We start from the raw sequence: 24,267 nt of genomic DNA, 5'->3' as shown, positions 1-24,267 counted from the left end.
ACTGTCTCAGGGAGGGTCTGCAGGTGGAGTTATCACAATAATATGGGGAAGGATATTCCTGGCACCTAATGAGTAGGGGCCAGGAGGGTAGACAGTCTCCACAAGGGACAACTGTTCTCTGCCCCACATGACTTGAATGGACCACAAGACATTCCCACATGTGAAAAACCTGCTTGACTACTTTAGCCTATAGAACCTAAGTCTGGTTTGTTGTGTGTATAAATACAAAACCATTTTTGCATAACAGTAACATCCACCAAATTTTCCAGAAATCCAATATAAATTAAGAGATGTTTGTATGTTGCTTTGATCAGAACTTGTTGGAAAAACTACACTGTGACGTGTTAAAGTCACCAATACACATCCCTCAGTCATCTGCATTTGTAGCTCTCAGAGTCGCCAATGCACATTGGTATAAGCATTTGATTATTTGATTCTATTTTCTAGTGTAGTTGTTCTCAAGCATTTATATTAAAATATGTATAATTATATAATAAATTAGTGTCCTTTTGCTTGTTACAGTTCAGGTCCCAGATATAACTTTTTAAAAATTAAGTTTAAAGAAAGGTAATATTTAAATTTCACTTCGGGATAGCTGGGGGAGATTGCAAAATATGTGTTAATTGTCTTTCCTAATTTTTCTTCATGAACATGTACTGGTTTTTTTAATAAGAAAAAAGGTTATCTTTAACTTTTAGAAATCAGCTGTTTAATCAGATGCCTTGGTGACTCTGAGTTCCTTGGGGGGCCAGTCCTTACGTAGCCCCCTGAGCCCCACAGCACCACTAGGGGTACTTGCCGCAAACGCGTGTGCGTGGAAGAGCGGGTGGGAGAATACTGAGTGAACCACATACCTGTCTGCGTGAGCTCCCCCATCTCGCACAGTGGGTGATTGGGGTAAAGAGGCAGGGAGTTTAAGGGGCTTTCAAAAGAGGCTCCAGATCCTTTTGACATGTGACTAATGAAAGCTTCCAATTTAGGGTGATACGGTTTCCTAAAGAGACAACACAGAGAATTAGTGGTCCAAAGACTTTTCAACTTCCGGAAGCAATATCCCAAATGTGTCAAGGCCTTTCCCACCCACAGGAAGAGGTACTGGCTCAATCACTTCTAAATTCAAATTTCATTATTACTTGACCACTGACTCCTACGCACAAAATCCCCTTGCTGTAAGGTCAGCCTGAGTCCCTACCTCGGCTGAACTTGATAGTGAGGGATTCAGCTTGGTCCTCTACCTTCCTTTTCCCCAACCTGCACTGTCTCCTGGGCTCGCTCTCTGGGAGGCCACCAACACCCACACAGCAGTCATGACCTAGGCTGGGAGTTGTCCCAATTTTTCCCTTCCCTGCCCCTGCACATGTCACCTATGCCCAGTCTTGCAGATTCTTCCTCCTGGTGTGTGTCCATCCCTTTCTCCTTTGTCCTCATGGCCACTCCCTGCATTCTGGCCTCAGGCGGCTTTTGTCTGGATAGCAGTGGGCTCCTCCTTGGCCTCCCTGCCCTTTAATCATGCTCCACTAACCTCGCCTTCTCCATAGCCACAGGATCAACTTAAAAGGCAACTCTGACTCTACCCTTCCCCATCACTGCCCTTTCCATGGCCACCTTCCGGCAGGTGCACAGCCTGTCTGGCCTGGCCCCCCTCGGCACTCACCCGGCCCTCTCCACCCTAACACCGTGCTCTGGCCGCCCGGACGCACACAGACACACACCTCAGTCTTTCACACTTCCACCACTTTCGACATGCTACTCCTTCCTCCTAGAAAATCTCCCACGTCCTTCACCTAGGTAACCTTTAATCCTCCCTTCATTTTTCTGACCTCTGGAAAATCTCCTTTTAGGAAAATTGTTAACTGAGTAAAATAACCAAGATCTCTGATAGCTCTTTACAGTTCACTGTGCAGGTTGCACATACAAGAGCTCATTTAATAGGAAGTGGTGATAAATATCGAGAAAACAGTTTATAAGAGAATTGAGATTATCTATGTTCCTGCCCCCAAGTATATGTGGTAAGTCTTTCTAGTCACTAATACACAATTTTCCTGAATAATGAAATGACCTACGAATACACACATCTTCTCCTTGAATAATGAGATGGCCAACGAATGTATATACATTTTCCAGCTGAACAGGAGTGGCCAGATAGTGTAGTTCACAACTAAACTGCATAAGAAATGGCATGAAGAGAAGCAAAGATAAACTGTTCCAATGGCAACCCCCCGCTGTCTGAAAGCCCAATTAACTCTGGCAGTGCTTTAAAAATGGCTGCCAAAATGGGTTTATTATCTTTCAAAAACATAAAGCTAAAGAAAGAAAATCCATCTTTTAAAAAATATGTTTTAAAATTAGAGAATGCTAATCCTCACATGTGGTATAGTCTAATAAATCATGCTGCATGGCTACAGGGAATTGTGTCTTTCCATAAAAGCAGAGGGTATGTTGTGCTGCCTGAGGCTAAAGCATATAAACGTTTGCAAACTGGGAAATAAAATGTCCAGACTGATAATGAGGCTGCTGATAGGAACCCACATAAACAAAGGCCATCCAGCAACAGGAGCCAATGTTCTGCTCCGGGCCATTATTTCAGGTTGGTGATTTTTTGAGGATCTGAGAAAGCTTTGCTGCCAATTTTAGAAATGAAATTTCACTACTGAAAGTGTTTGCTGAGATGTCCCAGGTTTTCAGGGCATCTGACTGCTTAATGATGCTTTGATATCTAACTGCGTTCATTACCATTTTTTTTTTTTTTGGTGTAGAAAGTTGAACAGAATAGATAACAAATGGCTGTATCTTTTTAACATGAAGAGGACCAGGTGAACCCTGGACCTGTCCTGGATGTGACTACCCAGGCCCTGCCTGCCTGGTCCACTGCTCCATCCCTAGGGCCCAGCAGGTACAGAGCACACAGTAGATGCTCCAAAAATAAGTGTGAATGAATTCAACTCTGAAGCATCCCATCCTTGGATGTTTCATGAAAACACCGAGCCTTTCATAATCTGTAGCAATGAATATGGCAAGTTCCCATAGTGTTTATTAAAATATTCAGATTTTGATGAAAATACAGTTGGTCCTCTGTATCTTTGGGTTCTGCATCCAAAGATTCAATGAATTATGGATCAAAAAAATATTCGGAAAAAGACTCAATAAAAAATAACGTTGCAACAATATTAATAAAAAATAATACAAATAGACAATATAGTATAACAACCATTTACATAGCATTTACATTATGTTAGGTGTTATAGAGATAACTTAAGGTATGAGGAAGATGTACGTAGGTTATATGCAAATACTATACCTTTTTTTTTGAAACAGAGTCTCACTCTGTTGCCCGGGCTAGAGTGAGTGCCGTGGCGTCAGCCTAGCTCACAGCAACCTCAAACTCCTGGGCTCAAGCGATCCTTCTGCCTCAGCCTCCCTAGTAGCTGGGACTACAGGCATGCGCCACCATGCCCGGCTAATTTTTTTTTTTCTATATATTTTTAGTTGTCCAGATAATTTCTTTCTGTTTTTTTTTTAGTAGAGACGGGGTCTCGCTCTTGGTCAGGCTGGTTTCGAACTCCTGAGCTCAAACAATCCACCTGCCTTGGCCTCCCAGAGTGCTAGGATTACAGGCGTGAGCCACCATGCCGGGCCTTATACCTTTTTACATAAGGGACTTGAGCACTTGCAGATTTTGGTATCCCAGGGGGATCCTGGAACCAATTTCCTGTGATATTGGAGAATGACTGTATTGAAAATAAAGGCTGTTGTGGGTGAGACTACTAGTTGTACGCTACAATCTATTCTCTTGAGAACTTGGTTAGATCCCATTTCTGAGGTCCTAGAGGTCAGGTAGAGCCGCATGACTAAGTATCCACCAATGGAACGGAGGGATGTACGCCACTTCTGGGGGTAGGCCTTCAGATCATGGGTGTGCCCCCTCACATTCTCTTCCTTCCCTCTGGCCATTGTTTAGGCATGGTGGTAACCAAGGTTCAGCCAGGTAGACATCTCCAGAGGATGGTGGGAGCAACAACCTGCAAGGAACCTGGGCCCTGAATGACCAGGCAGAACCGACTCTGTTATTTAATGTATTCTTGAGTCTCCCTGTTACAAAAGCCTAGCCTCACCCTGACTAATATAAACATAATTATATCTATGAGGATGAATTTTACTTTATTATTGTGGCCTCACTGGAAATCTGCTATCATACTGCAAACTGAGAGAATCAAAAGTGTTACTATCTTAAGCCTTTGAGTCATTCACTTCAGATTCCCATTTACACTTTTGTATGCATTATTCACACCTATTTATGCCACAAAGCTTGAGACAGAACCCCGAGGCTGATCCACACGCCCATGAGAAAAGTTACTGTGCTTTAGTTACAATCGGAGCGACCGCTGAGGTCTGGCAGACGTTAAGGCAGGCAGAAAGCAGGCAGAGACCAGGAGGCCGTTAGCAGAAAACACAATTCAAACACGTGTACATGGCTGGAAACTGGAATGAATTCACACTAGATTTTCAAAATTCATGCCAATTAAGGAAGTTATCATTTTATATTGCTAATATAATGAAATTATAAAAAGATAAGCCCAATGTACTTTTCTCAGTGTTTAGCTTTCTGGATCTTTTTGCTCTACTAGGTGTGATTAATAGCCCGGCTTTCCTTAGCTCTTATGACGCCACTCTCCTGACTTCTTCCCTGTTTGCAACTTCAACGTGGCCTCCTGGGATCCTCTCCTCTGCGTCTATTACATGTTGGTGTTTCCCAAGACTCCGTTTGGCCCATTCCTCGCTCCCCAGGTTCTGTCTGAGATACCACGCAAGTCTGCGGCTTCGAATGCCATCAATATGCGAAGACTCTCAAATAAACCTCTATCCCCCAGCCAGACAATGCTCCGGAGCCTCAAAACTATATACCTACTGCCAACTAGAAAGCATCACCTGAACGTTTCATGACAGCTCAGACGTAGCACTGAAGCCTGTACTCGTGATTTCCCTCTCATACCTCGCTACTTCTGTGCTGTGTGTTCCAGGGAGGGGCACCACCACCAGCCAGACACCCAATCAGAAACCTGGGCACTGTCCCCCCGCCTCATAACCCTGTCCAACCTGTCACCAAGTCCTATTGATTCCACTTCTCTTAAAATCTATCCTCTCTCTTCATCTCTGCTGCCACTCCCTAAGTTCCAGCCTCTGTCATTTATTCATTCAACAAACATTTATCATGCTCCCCCTATATGCCAGGCACTGGCTGAGGTGCTTGGGATGCTGGAGCAGTAAACAAAAATAAATAAAAACCCCTGCTGTGAGGGAGCTTGCGTTCTAGCCTGGGGAAGCAGACAATACCCAATGAACATCATAAATGTGTATATGTGTGTGTGTGTGTGTGTGTGTGTGTGTGTGTGTGTGTGTCAGCAGTAACAGCCTATGGCAAAAAGCAGAGCAGGATAAGGGGATGTGGGAGACCAGGGCAGAGGGAAAAGTGCCTTGTCATTTTAACTGGAGTGTTCTGAGTAGGTCTTATTGAGAAGGTGACATTTGAGCAAAGACTTGAAGAAGGTAAGAGAACTGGCCATAAAACTACCTGTGGTAAGAGCTTACCAAAGAGAAAACAGTCAGTGCAAAGGCCCTGAGGCAGCAGTGCCCGAGTGTGGAAAGAAGAGACAGCAGTGTGGAAGCAGAGTGAGTGAGGGCAAGGAGAGTGGCAGGGGAGGTCAGGCAAGTGAGGGGGGAAGGAAGGGCACACAGGGCATGACTCCGAGTGAAGTCCCTCCTCTGGATCACTATCCCCCTGATAACACACACTGCCACCAGCTTCCACTCCATCCTCCACACTATGGCTGTCAGATCTTCCTCCTTTCACTCCTTTACTCCCCAGCTCCCCAGCCGCCTGCAGCCTGCAGCCCACACTCCCTTGTTCGCAGCCTCAGATGACCCAGTTCCTGCCCACCTCTCCTCTCCACACTCAAGCCTGTGAAACTTAACTTTGAGGGCCCCAACATAAGCTGGCCACCAGCCCACACTGCACAGGCTGTTCTCATGGCCTGAGGGGCCGCTCAGCACCAGCTGCTGCCTGACTTGCTGCTGCACAGCCTGTGGCCCCTTTCCCCGGGGCAGCCTCCTCTGATCTGCCACCCTCCCTCCCTGCCCCAGGCTGAGTCCGGCTGCCCTCTTCCGGCTCATGCCCCAAATGTGGTACCCAAACTACTTCCACTGCTACTTCTTGCTCTTCTTCCGTTTCTTTCTCTTCTCTCTCTAATGTTGCTGCCGCCACCACCGGTGCTGGCCACCCTTCACTGAGGGCTGGCCATGCCCCAGGCACCAGCTGTGTCTCCAGAGGTGAGCAGGCCCCCCGAGGGCAGGCACGGCCTCCCTTCTGCGACGCCTTACAAGCCCACCACCCGCCACTCACTCCCCCAGCCCAGGCACATGCTGGAGTTACGGTTGCTTATACATGCCCAGCTCTTCCAGCCTGAGGCCCCTGCACTTGCCGCTCCCTCCATCTGGAACACTCTTTCCCAGATCTCCTCAGGGCTGGCTCCTTCACTTCATTTAGGAGCCTTCTCATGCGCCACCTCCTGGTACATGAGCCAGGAACATGTGACAGTACCAGGCACATGACAGGAGCATAAAACTAAAATTTGTTGAATAAATGCTGATTGAAGGGAATATTTTTTCTTCCTTGGATGTAGAAAGTGTGTTTAATTCATGTTTATGAATGCAGAAAAACCATTTACTAAACATGGTGTGTGAACGGCTAATAACCTTAGTGCTGGCTAAATGGAGCAATGTGGGGGTTAAAATGGCACCTTTCTCACAAAGCACACGCATTCACAGAGAAGCAGCGTCTACTACACAAGCTTTGAGAGCCATGGGATGTGTCACTGTGGAGGGAAACTCCGGGGCAACTGCCTTGTAAGGACAAGCAGAGCTGCTGCTTGGTTCAGGTCACTGCGCCCTGCCTGCTGGCCCAAATACTCCCTTTCACTGGGTCACACAATTACGAATTTATAAAGCTGGAACAGCACCTGGGAGGACAGCAGGCAATGCTGGTGACCCTGATCCGGCAGTTCTGGAGGAGTCAGCAGCCCGGAGTGGGTGCACTCCACTGGGGTTCCTACTCACTCTCCCTCTAAGTATGTGTTTATGATGACAAGTCGGCGGTCATTGTTTTCAAAGATGGAATTAATTAACCATGCACAGTCCACCCACTTTCCACAAAGGTAGCTTCTAAAAATACAGAATGTCCAATAAACTAAAACCAGGCAAAGGAAATGAGGACAGAGGCAGCCAGGGCAGCTGGTCCCAGGAGCCGAGGCTCTCACACAGGAGCCCCGGAAACAGCCCCAGCAGAGGGTCCTGCCATCGCTGTGACGGAATGAGGGCCCTGCAAGACCAGCTGCAAAGTGCCACTTTTAAAGAATGGCCCTGGTCGCAGTGAGACAATCCACAGTGCTGCCAGGCTGGCCCTGCCCGGCAGGCTGGCACCCCAGAAGCATTCCATCAGAATCGCGTCTTCCCCACGGAATGCTTCCCTCCTCTCCTGACCTCATTCGCAAACCCTGCTAGGGATGTTGTGTGCCCCGAGACCCATCTGCCGAGGCCTGGCCCATCATTTTATTGCTAACTGTGCTTCTAATTTTAGGGCCATGCCATTTCCATAGACACAATTTGCACTCTCTGTTTAATTATTTTTCATCCTAAGGGCTTTCAACTAAGAACAGGCTGTCTCCACGTCCGTGAAAAATTAAAAGGTTGAAATAATATCTGACGTGGCTTTGCAATTAATTGCTAACACGCATTGCCCTGTGTCATCTCGCTTATCCCTCACCCCAACCCTGCGTGGTGAGCGTTGCCATCCCCACTTTAGAGATGGGAGGCTGAGGCTCAGGGACACCAAGGGACTTGCCCACAGCCTTGAATGCAACAGCTGAGCTGCGGGGGAGGACTCCCAGCCCAGTGCTTACTGCAGACGGAGAATGGCAGGGTGGGCCTCCAGCTGCCCTGGGCTCAAACCTCAGTGTGTCTGCTGGGTTGCTTAAAACAGGTGTCCCTGCCTCTGTGGGCCTCAGTCTCTCCAGCACTACAATCGCATCCGCATGCAGGGCTGCTCTGCAGGTCAGGCTCCTGCAAACGGTGCGTGCTCTTCAAGCATAGGTCACTCCCCTGTCCTGCAACCCTCCACTGTACGTGATTTGACAGATTCTTGCAAATGACTTTCGGAAAAAGTGCAATTTGCTGGGCACGGTGACCCATGCCCGCAATCCCAGCACTTTGGGAGGCTGAGGTGGAGGATCTCTTGAGCCTGTGAGTTCAAGACCAACCTGGGCAATATAATACAACAAGACTTCATCTCTAATAATAAAATAAAAGTGCAATTTACCTGTTAGCCACCAGAGTGCAGTCAATTTCTGGTCGCTTTGTTTTAGGAATGACATACAGTGGGTACCTGTCCCCGTGGCGAATGAGCACATTCACTGAGACCAGCTTAAAATGATGCGGGGCGTGACCTGTAAGAGAGAAGCACATCGTCAAGTCATCACTCAACAGGTGTCCATTCTTCTAGAAGGGGGTGAGGGGGAGTGACCTGGCTACGCCTGTGCTGAGAATCAGGAGGCAGCGGGGGCCACAGAGAGGTTGCAGAGCCCCTGTGAAGGCTGGGTGGGGGCCACTGAATAGCCTTACAAGGCAGGACAGAGGAACGTGAGGGCTGGTCAACGTCCCGGACCTCCCGGAATGACAGGATGCTCTGGGGTGTGACTGGGGACTGCAAGGCAGTGAAAGGCGGGCCCGACTGCTAATGTGGCCTCACGGACACAGACTAGGAGGAGGTTCGCCGAAATACTGGGAACAACGACTTCTGCTCTAAGTCTTTCATGGAACAAGGCGGGGCACAAATAAACAAATAAATATTCAATGCCATCCTTTGATTCGCTTTCAGAAAAGCAAACCTTGACGTAGCAATTGTATTTTCCCACACCTTTTTGGCAAGACCTAAATCCTGAGAATCTACCCGGAAAAACAGAGTAGCTGAGGGTGCTGTCCTAGAGCCTGCCAAGGTCACCTTTTCATCTTGCCAATGTCACTGAAGATGGTGATAATGGCAAACACTTGCGGCAGGCTGATCACGAGCCACGAGCTGTTCAGAACCGTTACTTAATCCTCTCATCAGTCCCAGCGTGGGTCCTGCTGGTTACTCCCGTGTGACAGATGAAGGTGCCAGGGCCCCGGAACTCATTCAACAGCACAGCCTAGGGGCGACCGCAAGATTCGAGCCCGGTCTTGCCCTTGCCACTGTGCTATGCTGTTTGAAGAACTAGTCCCCAGAGGGGTGTCTGGCCAGGCACCGAGTCCCGGGGCTACAAGGGCCAAGTCGGGAGGCACGGCCAAGCCTACCTTCCATGCTGCGCTCGGCCACGCTTGGGATGTTGCAGTACAAAAGAGCTTCGTAAACAGGGTCTGTCACGGGGGGCTCTGTCACTGGGTCGGGCATGATTCTCTTTCGACTCTTGCTGCTCACTCCATCCTTAGCTGTCGACACGGGGATCAGGTGGACTGCGAGGGAAGCAAAGCAGGTCACGATGCACGGTCATGAGGCGCCAGGCCAGCGGTAGGGCCCAGCGTGGGGCTGGGTTTCACGCTGAGTAACTGTTCTCTCCCTCAGAACCAGGGTGCACTTCAGCGGAGCAAGACGCCCGTTTCCCTCCCCACTGTGCCCTGCCTCTTAACGCATTTCATCTCCTCACCAGTGTTACCTAGGCCACATCAGTCGGCCAAACTCAGGGTGGTTCAAGGAAGAACTTACACACTAGCAACTTCTGACGACCTGATTACCACATCCTAATGCCCTTCTAATTCCAGTAACAGCAACAGGAAGGAAAACCATTATCACTTACTGAGCACCTGCTAAGTGCCAGATGAGGATGTCCGACATACCTCATTTAATTCCATCTGCTTTTTGCTTTGGGGCCCCCAGAGCCCGATCACAGGCACCCGCTCATTAATCCTCACAAAACCACTTTACAGAAGAGAGCCAAGGACCAAGGAACATGTGGTGGAGGGAGCCCGTCTCCCGACCCCAGGCTGGCTTCGCCAACGCAGTCTTGAGGGTACCACGTGTGGGTCCTGCAAACTGTTACGTTTGTCCATCTAGCACCCTCTTTCCCTTTGTGAACCAACCCTCCCCTCCATGTGTGGTCTGGCTGGACTGTCAATCACAGTGTCCCCACCCTCGGCAGGGGTGGACCTGTGACCAGAGTCAACAAGGAGAGTGATGGGCAACTAGACTCCTCTTCCTTCAGAGAGGTGGTATACAGACACGGGGAGAGGCTCTCTCTTCCTTCTGGATGCTGATCTGTAGGAATGGGACTCTGGGGCTGTTCAGGCCATCTGTCCCTCCGTGGACAGCCTCTGTCTCAGTGGTCCCCAATCTTTCCATGCTTAGGGAATATCTATGTAGCATCACAGTTTATAGAACTCCCTACACTAATAGTCGTATTTTCAGCATCCACCCATTGAGGGAAACAACACAAAAGCAAGTTTGCCCATGGATCTATTTAACTTTAAAAGGTTCATTAATCCTCATAATACACACACACACACACACACATACACACACACACACACATGAACAATAGCTAAAATAGGGACCAACCACCAATCTAAATCAATTTAAATTCCCTACTGGGAACACTCATTCTATTTTATAGAATGAGATGTTCTTATAAAATTTAAAAAAATATATATTCCTTACTTTCTTCTACAAATTCTTCTACATAAATATTTAATACTTCCCTTTGGCAAACAGATGCCGTAAACAAATATAAAAGACAAGCAATACACTGAAAGAGAAATACTGGCAACACACATAACAAGACAAATGATTACCGTCCATAGCACATATGAGCCCCTACTACTGAAAAATCATTAAAGGATATAAACAGGCTAATCACAGAAAAATAAATACCAATGCCAATAAACATATAAAACGGTGCTCAAGTTTATTCATAATTAAAGAAATATAAAACAAAACAACAACAGGATATCATTTTTCCCCCATCAGACTGGAAAATGTTTTAATGATAATATCCAATGTTGGCAAAGGTATGAGAAACCTGACACTTCCAAACACTGCAGGCCAGCGTGGAAATTGGAACAACCTTTCGGAAGGAGAGTTTGGCAGCAGCCACCCAAGTGTTCTCTGTGCGTTACCACTGATCCCGTTATTCTACACCTCGGAATCTACACAGATATCAACACCCATGCACAGATACGTGGCCACAGAGATTCGCTGCAGGGCTGTTTGCAATAACAAAAGGGCAACAGCCTACACATCCATCACTAGCAGAAAGAATGTTACATCCATACTGTGGAATATTCTACCCCAGTTAAAAAGAAGGGAAAAGAATCAAAGATAAATTATGTGAAATGAATAAACCAAGTCACTGGATATTGATGTATTAATAATTCTCTTTGTGTAAAGAAAAAACAAACTATAAATGTATGAATATACAGGCATTTGTCTATTATATAAATGCACTGGAAAAACGTCTAGAAGGTTATCCATCACAATGCAGCAGTGGTTTTGTCTCGGGAATGCATGGAACGGGGTGTGAAGAAGTATTTTTACTTTTTTTACAAGTGTCTGTATTGTTTTATGTATCCACTCACATACATATGTACAGTCACGTGTCACTTTACAACAGGAATACATCCTGAGAAACGTGTCATTAGGTAGTTTGGTCACTGTTCGAACATCATAGAGTGTACTTACACAAAACTGGACGGCGCAGCCTACTACACACCTAGGCTATGTGGCATAGCCCATTGCTCCTAGGCTGCGAACCTGTACAGCACGGTACTGAACTGAGTTCTGCGGTCAACTGTAACACTGTAGTAAGCACTTGTATATTCAAACATATCTAAACACAGAAAAGGCGTGGTAGAAATACTGTGTTGTATATGGGCCCACTGTCCTTGATGGAAACAATGTGGCACATGACTGTACATATATAGTGAGCACACGTTCATATATCCTATATATATATAAATATACATATATATCTATAATGTCTAGATGTACTTTTTAAAATAATAAACGTATCTGCATTTATTACTTTTGTTACCAAAATAATGATCACAGAGCTACAGAATTGGAATTTGAGAATTTTACCAACTCTAAATTAGCCCTTTGGTTGCTCCCAGAGCCACTTTCTTCCCCAGCAGCTGGAAAGTGCTAGAACAGTTAACATATAGCTCAGGTATCAGAGGTAATTTATTATCCGGGGATTAGTGCCAGAGCAAGGGAATATGGAAAATCAGATGTCCTAAGGCAGTGTCTTAAAGACACGGCCCTTCCGGCTGGTGGCAGAAGGACCCTCAATCCTTGATGCTGCTTTTTTATGAAATCTACCAAATCCTGGCCCCTTGGCCATGCCTGTGGACACACTCCCTTGGAGCCTGGGCAGGGAGAAGAGCAGCTCAGGAGCCAGGATAATATGAGTGACACAGGGGTAGAGGGGCACAGGTGGGGACCCTGGGTGTCCCAGAGTCCCCACAGTTTGCTGGTTTATCTGTAAGCACCTGGGGCGAAGAACCATGGTGGTTGGGTGTACGTGACCCACCCATGACCCAAGGAAGCAGTGATTTGAAAACCACAGATAAGGATCGGATAATGATCAGAACGAGAACTCCTGTCCAGAAAGATTTTATCCGGACTTCCTCTGGCGTCTGGGCAGTCAGCCTTGACTACTAGTTCAGACTGTGAGATCGCCCTGTGCTATCTGTGCCTCCCTAAGTCACCAGGATGCATTGTCAGTCCAGGAGGGGCCCTTCCAGGTGTTCTCCAGACATCAGGCATTTAAAAGGAGGTTCTGATGCCTTCAAGCTGTGGGCAGAGAAGCCTCCCAGCTCCATCTTGACCTCCCACCCCAAATTAGTTCTCATTGTTCTGAACTGCTCAGAGCTGCCTCACCCCCACAAGATGTCTCTCAACCATGCCCTTCCATTTACTTGCAACTCTACCCTCAGCCCCACTCTGCTCCCCAAATTTGGCCAACACTGTAAGTGATCCTGGGGGTCACCTTCTGCAGGAAGCCCCCCGTGAATGCCGAGGCAGTTTCCATGTCATCTTCTATGAGCCCACCCAGTTCCTGCTGCTGTCACAGCTCAAACCACAGTACATGTAAGCAGGGGTATCCTGGTTTGTCACCCCACCATCCCAAACGTGCTGAGGACTGGGACTCAGCCTCTTCCAGGTTTATATTCTCCACTGACTGGCAGAGGACAGGCCATCCAGAAATGTTTGCTGAACTGAGCCAAGCATTGTGCTCCATGCTTCTGGTGAAACAGCTCATTGAATCCTCACGTGGAGCCGTGAGAGTTACCTAACCCAAGACAGGCCTCTCAGAGAAGACCCCAAGCAGAGCCCAGCCAGCCTGAGCCTGGAAGGATGAAATGAAGCCAGCTACAAGGAGCGGAAGAGGAGAGGAGGGCCAAACACAGCAGATAAGAGTCAGTGGGCTGGCTCCAGGTGTGCCTCGGGTCCCCTGCAGGCTGAAGAGGAACCTGGGGGAGCAGGCCTGGGCTGGAGGCTGCCTCTGCCAGGCGCTGCACAACTTGCCACATCAGCCCTCCGGGGCTCGCCTTGCTCATCTGGACAAAGGGGCTGAGGGATAGCTGGGGGCCAGGGGCAGCCTGGACTGCAGGACCCTGCGCCTCTCAACAGGCTCTGCTCAGGCCCCCAGCTCCTCCAGCTGCTGACCCCAAGCAGATGACAGCAGTTCAGACGTCACAGGACAAGAGAAAGGGGCCGTGGGGGCGTCAGAAGGAACAGTGGGCAGATAAAGAGATGGGAGGATAAGGAGTTTCACTATGTAGGTGGGAAAGGAGTCTAAACAAGTGCCCTAGGGCCACTCTGCCACCATGACTGATGTGAGTCACAGAATAAGGTACAACTATTATTGGTGATTAATTCTGTACCGACAGGCATGCAATTTCTCTGTGGTGTGGTTACCAAGTAGGTGGGAAAATTTCCACAAGCCACAAGCCACCTGTGACAAGTCTGTCACTGATGGCTGCTTGCCCCACTCAGTCATCTGTGATCACTCTAATCTCGTCCACACATCTACACTCCTCAGTAAAGATCATGACATGGTCTCCGTTTCAAAGAAATGGCAGAGAACATGACCTCTGAAGCATCTCCCTGGGCCCCCTCACTCTCAAGAGCAGCCAACCACAAACTTCTTCGAATCTCAAGTAAAACAACCAGATGCTGCTCCACCGTCCCTGTCCACCGCACCCACCAAGCGCCCACAAAGTGACTCTGCCGGCACTACTAGCACATTTCACAGCCCTGACTAGGACAAAGCCAGACTGACCCCCTCTGCCTTTTCTAGCTTTGGACCTCACCCCAGGAAGAGTAACCCGCAGCAGATGACAGACCATAAGCAGAGGCAGATCACGGGACTTGCCAAGTCCCCCAGGCCTGGTGTTTACGCATCTGTGCATCTAGTCACCCAACATTTACTGAGCACCTGCTGGGGGTTCTGCAGAGTAAGACGGACAAGGTCCCTGCCCTCAGGGAGCTCACAACCCACTTGGGGAGGACAGGCAGATATTATTTTATAAATAGGAAAAGGAAACGAGAAAGTATAGGGACTTTAAAGAGAAAACGGCCTCCTCAGTCATGGTGTCTCCTGCTCTCCCTGGACATGGGTCTGGGGGTGCAGCTACAGGAATGTTGCAGTGAAGACCTGGATATAAAGGGAATACTGGTCAGTTACTATGAATGGTCAGTAACAGCCTCGAGCAAAACACAACCTAATCAACAGGGCTCAGTAGCCAACACTATAAGCTTCTCTGGAGGCAGATGTCTCATCTTATGGTGATTTGCTTATTTTAATTTCTGTTTGTTCTATTGATGATCCCCATGGAATAGAAGGAAGGAAGGGCAAGGGCCGAGGGTGAAGGTCAGATTAAAACAGCAGGTTCCCAGGCCACAGCCCCTGTCTGGCCCTTGCAGATGGGGCCGCCTTAGTTATTCCCACAGCTCAGCGATCCTCAGGGACAGCAGGTACGTTACAGCCAGGTGCCTGCTGCCAGCTCATCATCTGGGAGTCAGTTTGATTAGCACGAGACAGTCCAGTGTCTTTCCTCCAGGGTGCCAAGCCAGCACCTCTGGTCCCAGCTCACCTCTCCACACTGAGGCCCTAGCACAGGGCAGAGGACAAAAGTCTACCTGCATACCTGGCCTTCTTCCACCAGCTCTCACCTTAGGAACCTGTCACATGCAAGCTCCTCACAGGTGGCCCCATGCCAGGGTCAGCTCATGGCCCCCCACTTCCTGCTGTGGAGACAGCCCATCCTCCCTAGGGAGCGGCTCCTCCCCACACACCAATGCCATGGCCTGGTGGGGGCTGCCGTGCTGCTCCTCCACGACCCTGTCCTTGCTGTGAAAACTGGTCCAGGGATGGGGACCTGACTCTAGGCAGCTGTCCAATAAGGGCCTTTTCCAGGAAAGATAGCCTGTCCCATGTGGAAGACACTGTTTTGCAGTGGGATTGTCAGGTAACCTCCAAACCCCTGCCTCCCACTATTCCGAGCTTGTGTGATTTGCTGTCAGCTCTTCCTGTGATCACACGGACACTGGGCAGATACAATTAGGCATCAGGGACCCACAGTGTCCCAGCGAATGTGAGCCCAATGGGGCCAGAGTGTTGGCTATACCAGCAAGAACCTCTTGGGGTCAGGGTCCAGCCACATCATCTATCCGCTTTTTACCTTCCTAGCTCCAGGGCCTGCCTTGCCCTTTTTGGGACTTCAAATCTGGGCTGTCACCTCTTAGGGGACTATAGTCACCTCTTCCTTGGGACTCCACTGAAGTCTGTGTCCTCAGTTGCCCCTGCTGCTGTGACTGCCCGCGGTTCTGAATGCAGGGAGGTAGCCTGGGGCTGGGGGCTACACATGAGCTATATCGTCACAAAGATGTGGGTTCAAGTCCTGCCTTTGTACTTCCTAGCTGTGTGAGCCTCTCTATGCCTCATTTCCTTCATCTGTCAAATGAAAATGGTGATGCCTGTACATCAGGGTGGTGGCGAGGATGACTTGAGATGTTACCTGTGAGTGGAATCTGGTAAGGGATCAAGAAATACTATTTTCCATATCCGTCCCCTTGACGTGATTATTCCTATTTCTTACAGGCTCTTAAAAGGTGTCCCCTTCAACTTGGCATCAGGAAGGGATGCTGAACCCCTGTGTCCACACTCTTCACAAAAACTAAGACAGCTCTAGCCCTGCCACCTAATTACTCCAATTCCCCCTCCCAATAATCCAAAAGGCTCTTAAATTCCCTTTCCTTCACGGGTCTGCCAAGCAATAATGATGTGCTCAATTTAGTCAATTCCCATAATTCCCTTAGTGCTCTTCAACCCACTAAATTATCTTAAATGCCCACCCTGCCTCTACCCTGTACTGAATACAAACATGTCTGCTGTCATTGTCAAGTGCAAGCCAGAACCAAAACAAAGATCCCATAGTTGTGTTATCTGCCGCTAGTCATTGCTTTGAAAGGCTGCACAACATGTTAGACATTCGGAACATGAAAGGCCAAGTCCACATTTGCAGCCTGTGGGATACTTGGTTTTACATAGACAAGACTGACTGAACAGTTGAATCCACTTTTCCCTTTCTGACCTATCCACTTTGGGCCACACTATAACACCAACCTTCCTTGTTTCCCTCATTCTTAATGTTGCCTCGCAGAGAATCAAGTTAGGTAAGAATGTGGGAAGTGCTTTTGCTAAGCCTGGTAGCACTCAGGGTGCCAGGGAACCACGGCCAGGGCTCGAGGGGCTGGAGGCCCAGTGCGTCCTGTCAGGCTGGAGCTCCCCCACCAGGCCACTCGCAAGCTCTGGGCTCCACCCTGCCTGACCCCTCCCTCCCACATCTGCTGCTGGGACCTACGTCCACCCACTGCCACAGCCACAGCTCGGGGGCTCCCACTGTGGCCTGGTGTGGCCCCTGCTGCAGCCTCCTGGGGGGTCAGGAAACCCCACTCTCCTCTGGAAGCCATTGGTAACTGGCCTCACCCTAACATGTCCATTGGATTAGAGGATGCCAACACCAAAGACTCCATGTCATGACAGAAACTGGCAATGACAGAGATGTCCAGGACAGGCCCCGGAAAAGAACTATGAGAAGACGGTGTCTCTCTGAGCTTCCTGTGCCCTGGATCCCCCACCCTCCTCTTTGAGAATCAGATAAAAGCTATTGATCCTCACCCCTGAAAGAGGACTGCCACACATTCTCTCTTTTTTTTTTTTGAGACAGAGTCTCACTCTGTTGCCCTGGCTAGAGTGAGTGCCGTGGCATCAGCCTAGCTCACAGCAACCTCACACTCCTGGGCTCAAGCAATCCTACTGCCTCAGCCTCCCGAGTAGCTGGGACTACAGGCATGCGCCACCATGCCCAGCTAATTTTTTCTATATATTTCTAGTTGTCCAATTAATTTCTTTCTAATTTTTAGTAGAGATGGGGTCTCGCTCTTGCTCAGGCTGGTTTCGAACTCCTGAGCTCAAACAATCCGCCCGCCTCGGCCTCCCAGAGAGCTAGGATTACAGGCGTGAGCCACCGTGCCCGGCCCATACATTCTTTTGAATTTGGTTTCCAGAGGCTTACAGGACCCCCGAAACCACGTGGGACAACGCAGGAGTCCGTGGGTTCAGGCTAAGAACTCAAGATATATGGAAATAGGTTTCTGATTTCAAAACTCTCAAGAAAAGATTAACTAATTTTCTTTTTTCAAAATAAAAAGGGATCTTTACACTTCATATAAACATGAGTTCATCCTAAAATAGTCATTCAATATAAAAAGAAAAGGAAGATCACCCATAATCCTATCACCCAGAGAAACCCACACGTACCTTTCAGAGTATGTGAGCAGCCGTGTGTCTTGCAAAGATTACACTTGTTCTTCCGCCCCTTCTCTGGTGGGGATGGTGACCGAGTCACTAAGGCCCAAGGATATTGTTCTCCCTCTCCCAGGAGGAGCAAATATGTCCCCTGTGTCTCAACGGTCTGTACCCCATTGAGCCCACCAACCCCACTAAGCATGAAGGGAGCCTGGTTATCTGCCTTCTGTGTACAGGGAGAAAGAGCAGCCAGCAGAGGGGGGAGCTTGGGGAGGCCACCTCCGGGAAAGAGAAAACGTGGCCAAGGCTAGGGCCTGTGCCCTCAGGTACCTGGACGTCCCCCACAAGCCACCCACCCTCTGGTAGACACCTGGGGCTGGGGAAAGGCAGACCCCTGGCCAGCGGGGTCCAGCCCCTCAGGTGACACAGAGAAAGAAAAGGGCCGGGAGAGGCAAGAGGCGATGCCAGAGCTGGAACCAGATGAATCACAGCGCGGGGCCCTGCTGCACGGCAGACCCCTCATTCTCTCCCAGCCCTGGACAGCCGGCTCTCCTGGGCCCTAGCAGGCACCAAGCACCACCTGCAGTGTGCGCTGCAGTCACACTGGCCTCCCATAGGACAGTGAGTCGGCCCCAGGGCTCTCTCCCGGTTGGCTACCTGACTTCATCCTCTTGCACAGGATTTGGATTCTGCCTTTGCTTCCTCTTCTCCATCCCCTCCCCTAAGGTGGGGCTGCTGTTAAGATCACCACTCACTTCATTTCAAGGTGGACTTCTACCTTTTAATGTCACGGGTGTGGGCCAAGAGCCCTGTTGTCTTGGTGGGGGCCTGCCCTGGTCAGCTCTGCTGGCACTCACTCCACCTGGTCAAACTCCAGCTGCGTCCTTGGCTCATCTCCCTTGGTGGTTACGACAAAGTAAACATCTGTGGTTTTCTCTCCTATTTTGTCTATCTGTTCACTGGGTCTTGGCAATCTACAGGTATTCTCCTGAACGCACTGACTACTTTCACTAACACTTTCTATTTTTACTAACTAGCCCTGATGGCAGTTTCCTCTCCTCTAAAGTGAGGAGAGGAATCAGTACTGTTGACTCAACACACACACACACACACACACACACTCCTATATAAAAATACCATATGGACTTGCATTTAATATATATGGATAACCTTCCAAATCAGTATGTAATCATGGTGAGATGGAGTATTTACTCTTGTATGCTTTGCTTGCCTTCCCCTCTGTTTCCTATTATATAAAAATCTTTAAACATACATCTCTATCCCATCATATAATTATTCTTGATGAGAACTTCTCTAAGATGAGAAACTAAAAATAAGGAAGGAAGGTGGGGGGAAAGGATGGGAAAGAGAGAGAGAAGGGGGTGAAACGACATGATCCTCACCCTGGAAGAAAACTAGAGATGAGCCACGATATAAAGCGGAAGAACCTGCTACATGATACCCTCACCTCCCTCCAATGCAACTAAAACGTGAGCTTAAGAAACTGTAATGAAAGTTTAATTGCCAGATTTAATTCTGTCACTTATCTATAGAATTTTTTTCACCCACAGATATTTAATTCTATGTGGTAGCTGGACATCAAAACATTCAGAGGAAAATCAAAATTAAAACGCTCAGAAATCAAGCAGAAAAACCCTCAAGGATCAAAATTAACAAAATACTAAATGTAAAACTTTAGTCATAATGACGAGATGGAGATATGACAGTATTCTTAGGTTAAAAATGTAAACCTTCATTTTCAATTCATCACACTTTTTATCTCCAGCTCACCAAAATAAAAGCCCAGGGGGAAACCGACTGTGGCTTTTGGAATAGAGTATATGGTACGTTAGATCCTTGGCATTCTAAGGGCTTGCATTCCCAAACCATGCAAACAGACTGAGGTCTTCCTGAACCCCCAAATTCACACATATCACTATGGCAGTGCTTTTCTCCATAAAATGTACGCAGGACAAAGAACAGAGGACAATAAAGTCCCCTGGCTGGGTGGCAGGACCTGGCTTGCTCAGCAGCTGAATAGCTCATTTTCAGCTATTTTTATCCAATATGTGCCTCATCACTACCACCATATACCACAAGCCTTCAGGGGTCCCCACAAGCAGTTAAAACTACAAATGCTCATAGCCATCTACAAAGAGTGGGCCAACGCTGAGGAACAAGGATCTGCACAACCAAGGCAGGAGTCAAAACACCCTGGCCCAGGCCAGGCACGGTAGCTCATGCCTGTAATCCCAGCACTTTGGGAGGCTGAGGAGGGAAGATTTCTGAGGCCAGGAGTTCAAGACTAGCCTGAGCAACATAAAGAGATCCCTCTCCACAAAAAATATAAAAATTAGCCAGGCATGGTAGCATGCACCTGTAGTCCCAGCTACTCGGGAGGCTGAGGCAGGAGGATCCCTTGAGCCCAGGAGTTCAAGGCTGTAGTAGATTATGATCATGCCACTGCACTCCAGCCTGGGTGACACAGTGAGACCCTGTCTTTTAAAAACGTAACAAAACAAAAACAAAACACCCTGGCTCCTTCCAGGGCTCCATGCTTGCCTACTTAGAGGCAGTGTCACTTTAATGGACACACTGTTCTACCAAGCCTTGTTACTCTCTTTCCTAACGAACATCAGACCCACGGCAGCACACAAAAAGGGAGGGGTATGGGGGCTGCTCCAGGAAAGATGATGGCTCTACTGGTAAGAGAGGCACCTGGGAAGCTACAGAAAACACGGCCTCTCTCTGTCTCTGTCTCTGTCTCTGTCTCTCTCTCTCTCTCTCACACTCACACACACACACACACACACACACACACACACACACACGCATGCACTGAGCTGGTTAAGCTGGGGATCCTTGGCTGCCCACCCGAGAATTGCCAGGCAGGCTCCCTGCTCCCCACACAGACCATGTGTGTCGATGGGGCCCCCTGGCTGCTCCTGCTCTGCCTCCCTCGTGGCCTTTCTTCCACTGTCTGCCCAGAATTGCATCTTTGGTCTCTCCTCTTTCCCTCTGCCCCACGGGGCACAGGCTCAGGAGCTGACAGGGACGAGACAGGTGGCAACTGCGGCGACAGGGCAAGCACACACCGCCCCCCAAGGGGGGCAGCCCCTACTCAGCTCCTCAGCTCCTGCCAACTGTCCCACAAGGGACTGTGGGACTCTGGTTGTGGAAAGTCTGATTTTTAGAGGGGCTGGAAGTTTATGTGAAATTTCCTAGTTTAAAAACATTGGTAAATAAATTTAAAAAATCTAAAAACACTGATTGGGCCAAATAAAACAAGTTCACAGGCCGTTTGGTCTGGAGCGGCTTTCACATGCTCCAAGGAGACCTGGTCTTCCCGAAGCCAGGGCTTCACCAACAGTGAGCACAAAGTCCCCAAAGAGTGCCTCCAGCAGGGTCTCTCTCAGGCCTCAGACCCCAAGGTCTACTCTCAGGCAGGACACTGCACCCACTGGCCCTCAGGGACCTCCAGTGACCCCCGTGCCCCTCACCGACAGTCCCATCCAACTCCCCCTCCTGCTCTGCCCCCAGCTCTTCCTGCGGCCTGGCCCTGTCCCCTGCTCTTCTTGCTCTGAGCCCTCTCGCTTCAGACCCAGGGAGCCACCAGCCCTGTGTGGTTCACCTTCCAGTCTGTTCTGGGCATTTCCTGCAGCCTTCAGCAGACTGACCCCAGATGGAGAGGAGACGTTTATGTGAATGAATGCAGGCAAGAATGGAGCATCTATTGGGTACCTGAGCCATACTCCTGGTGCCACAGAAGAGTCCCCCCATCATCCTGGCCCCACAACACCAACCAGCTATAAAGTCCCACAGCATCCCCATGATGTCTCTTGGCTTTGCTTCTTCCTTTCAGGGCCAATTCCTTCACCTGGGCCACCCTCAGCTTTTTACTGGATAAGCAAAATGGCCTCCGAGTTGTCTCCCAGCCTTACCCTTTCACCAGCCTTGGGACTGGTAGTCCTCACATCTTGGGTACATTAGACTCACCCAGGGAGCTTGCTAAGGGTCTCACTCCCACCAAGATTCTGATTCTGTGGGGAGGGGCACAAAATCTGCTCTTTTTTTGTTTTTGGTACATGCATTTTTAACAAGCTCCCCAGGCGATTCTGATCGAGGTGCCCAGGAAACCAGTGGAAAACACTGTAATGGACTGTGGTCTTTCCAAGACACAGTCTGATGGCACCTTCCCTGCTTCAGTGGCTACCCAAAGCCTTCAAAATGTAACATGGTGATGGAAGTGGCCCCTGGCCTTTGGTCCCCCATCGTAGCTACATACAGGTGACCTACCTGGGCCATGCTCTCCCTCCCTCTGCCTTGGCACCCCACCTCCACCTGCCAGGAATGCCCTTCCCAGCTTCCTCCTTGATCTACTCCTCAGTTCATCTTCCTCAGAGATGAATTCAGATGTCACCTCCTTGGGGAAGTCTTTCCTGACTCCCAGCCTGGACTGGGTTCTTGGCCTCTATCCTGCCAAAAGTGATCTCTCATTCATTTGATTCAACAAACACATTTGTAGTGATTTCTATGTTCCAGCCCTGTTCCTGGTGCACTGAATCCTTCACTAACCGTATGAAATAGGAACTATCATTACCCTCACCTTACAGATGAGAAAACTGAGGCACGGAGAAGGTAAATACCTTGCCTGAGGTCACACAGCTGATAAATGGCAGGCCAGGGACTTGATTCTGGCAGTCTGGCTCCCGAGTCCACGTCCTTTCCCACCCCACGGCACCGCCGCCTCTTACCTGCCCAAGCGCACTGCGCACAGCATTCCCAGTGCCTGCCCATGATTCTCCTCCATGGGACAGAAAGCTCCCCGTGGCCCTCGGGGGACTAAACTCCCAGCCCAGGCTCTAAGAGATGTTGGAAATGCAAGGAACATTTGCACAAAAACAAAGTCACACATACTCATGGCACTGGATTGACAAGGAAAGATAAAATTCATAAAACCTCAGAATTTAAAGAGATTTAAATGGGATCAGGCCCAATGACCTGCCCAATAACTCTATTCTTCAGAGAGCGACCCTCCAGAACCTGGAGACTCCAGTGACGGAGAACACACCACCCGTTCCAACCCTGCGTGACACTGACTGCTAGGAAGTTCCACCCTACACTTCACTGAAATGTGTCACCATGTTCACCCAGACCATGCAGAACAGGTCCCGCTCCTCTTGCAGAGAAGGCTCTTGAGATATTGAAGACAACCCTGGCTTTCACTTCTGTAGGTGAACCTGCCTCTCTTCTGAACGGGAATCTGAGTCTCCAGTTCACCGTCAACACATCCCTCTGAGCCCACTGTGGTCAGTCAGAGCCCTGCCCGGGAGGGCGGCTCTGGACATGGGCACCATGTGCTCAGTATAAATTAACTCTCATCATGGCCAGTGTACTCTGGATTAGAAACAAATACATGTATGATATATTTCAAAAGCTTCCCTCTGCCAAAGAGCTGAAGTAACATCCACTCTGGCAACCTTTTGGTTAAGCCCTGGTTTCTGATGATGGTGCATTATTTGGAACTCTGTACCGGTTTGCTTAAAAGATTTATGTTGGCTTTGCTTCCACAAGCCAAGAGTTTTCCCATAAAGTTCTGTTCTCCCACCAACCTTGCAAAGTAGCAATAATTAACTCTATTTTACAGAAGAAGACACAGGGCACACGGCTGCTTGGCGGGGAAGCTGACATTCCAACCCAAGCTATGGTTCCACAGCCTGCCTGCTCCCGTCACGCCGCCATTTTGGGGATGACGGTTGGAATGTGGCAAAATGAGCATAAAATCAGCATTAAGGAAATGCTGGGTTAAAGCAGGAAAGTGGATGAGGACAAATGAGCAGAAAAAGCAGAAACATAGCCCATGATTCATAAGTCTTCGCATCCCGACGGTCTTTCCTTGTGCTAAAGGAATCCTTTAATTTGAGAAGTTATTTTTCCACTTGTGTGTATTTTAACTATAACGACTAAAAACATGTCTTACTTGTTACCTCCTACAATTCAAATAACAGGAATTTTAGAATGTTCCTATGTCCAAACTCAAAACATCAAGGACTTGAAAACACAAAATGAATGATTTTTACTAAGGACTATTAGCATATACCAAGTCATTAGTACCATTTAAGATGAACATATTTTGAGAAACCATGAGCAGTATCTTTGGGCTGGTCAAGCGAAGCAGTGGGAGTGGAGAAGGAACAAAGGAATCTGTAACTGTTGTAATCAATTAGTTGTAAACACCCCTGCACTCAGACCAGCCAGTATCTTAATCTTTTCTGTATCTCTTCCCTGACTACCTCTACCCCCACAGTGTAGAAAAATGTCAAACACACATAAGCACTTAATAAATACATGTGGGTTTGTTACGTACTTTCTG

General features: G+C 48.7%; 1 protein-coding gene across 4 annotated transcripts in view; it reads right to left on the bottom strand.

Annotated features, from left to right (window-relative positions):
* PXYLP1 (2-phosphoxylose phosphatase 1) overlaps nucleotides 1-24,267 on the bottom strand; it is a 58,729-nt gene that overhangs the window by 5,711 nt on the left and 28,751 nt on the right. For all 4 annotated transcript variants that reach the window (XM_012647415.1, XM_012647416.1, XM_012647414.1 and 1 more), the window contains 3 exons: nucleotides 9,382-9,540; nucleotides 8,369-8,495; nucleotides 855-994 (listed from right to left, as the gene is read on the bottom strand). In XM_012647415.1, coding sequence (XP_012502869.1) covers nucleotides 855-994; nucleotides 8,369-8,495; nucleotides 9,382-9,540 — 426 coding nt within the window. The remainder of the gene's footprint in view (nucleotides 1-854; nucleotides 995-8,368; nucleotides 8,496-9,381; nucleotides 9,541-24,267) is intronic.

This window comes from Propithecus coquereli, unplaced genomic scaffold, assembly GCF_000956105.1.
Source record: "Propithecus coquereli isolate 6110/MARCELLA unplaced genomic scaffold, Pcoq_1.0 Scaffold268, whole genome shotgun sequence".
NCBI classification, from domain to species: domain Eukaryota; kingdom Metazoa; phylum Chordata; class Mammalia; order Primates; family Indriidae; genus Propithecus; species Propithecus coquereli.
This window is presented reverse-complemented; position numbering and strand designations above follow the sequence as displayed.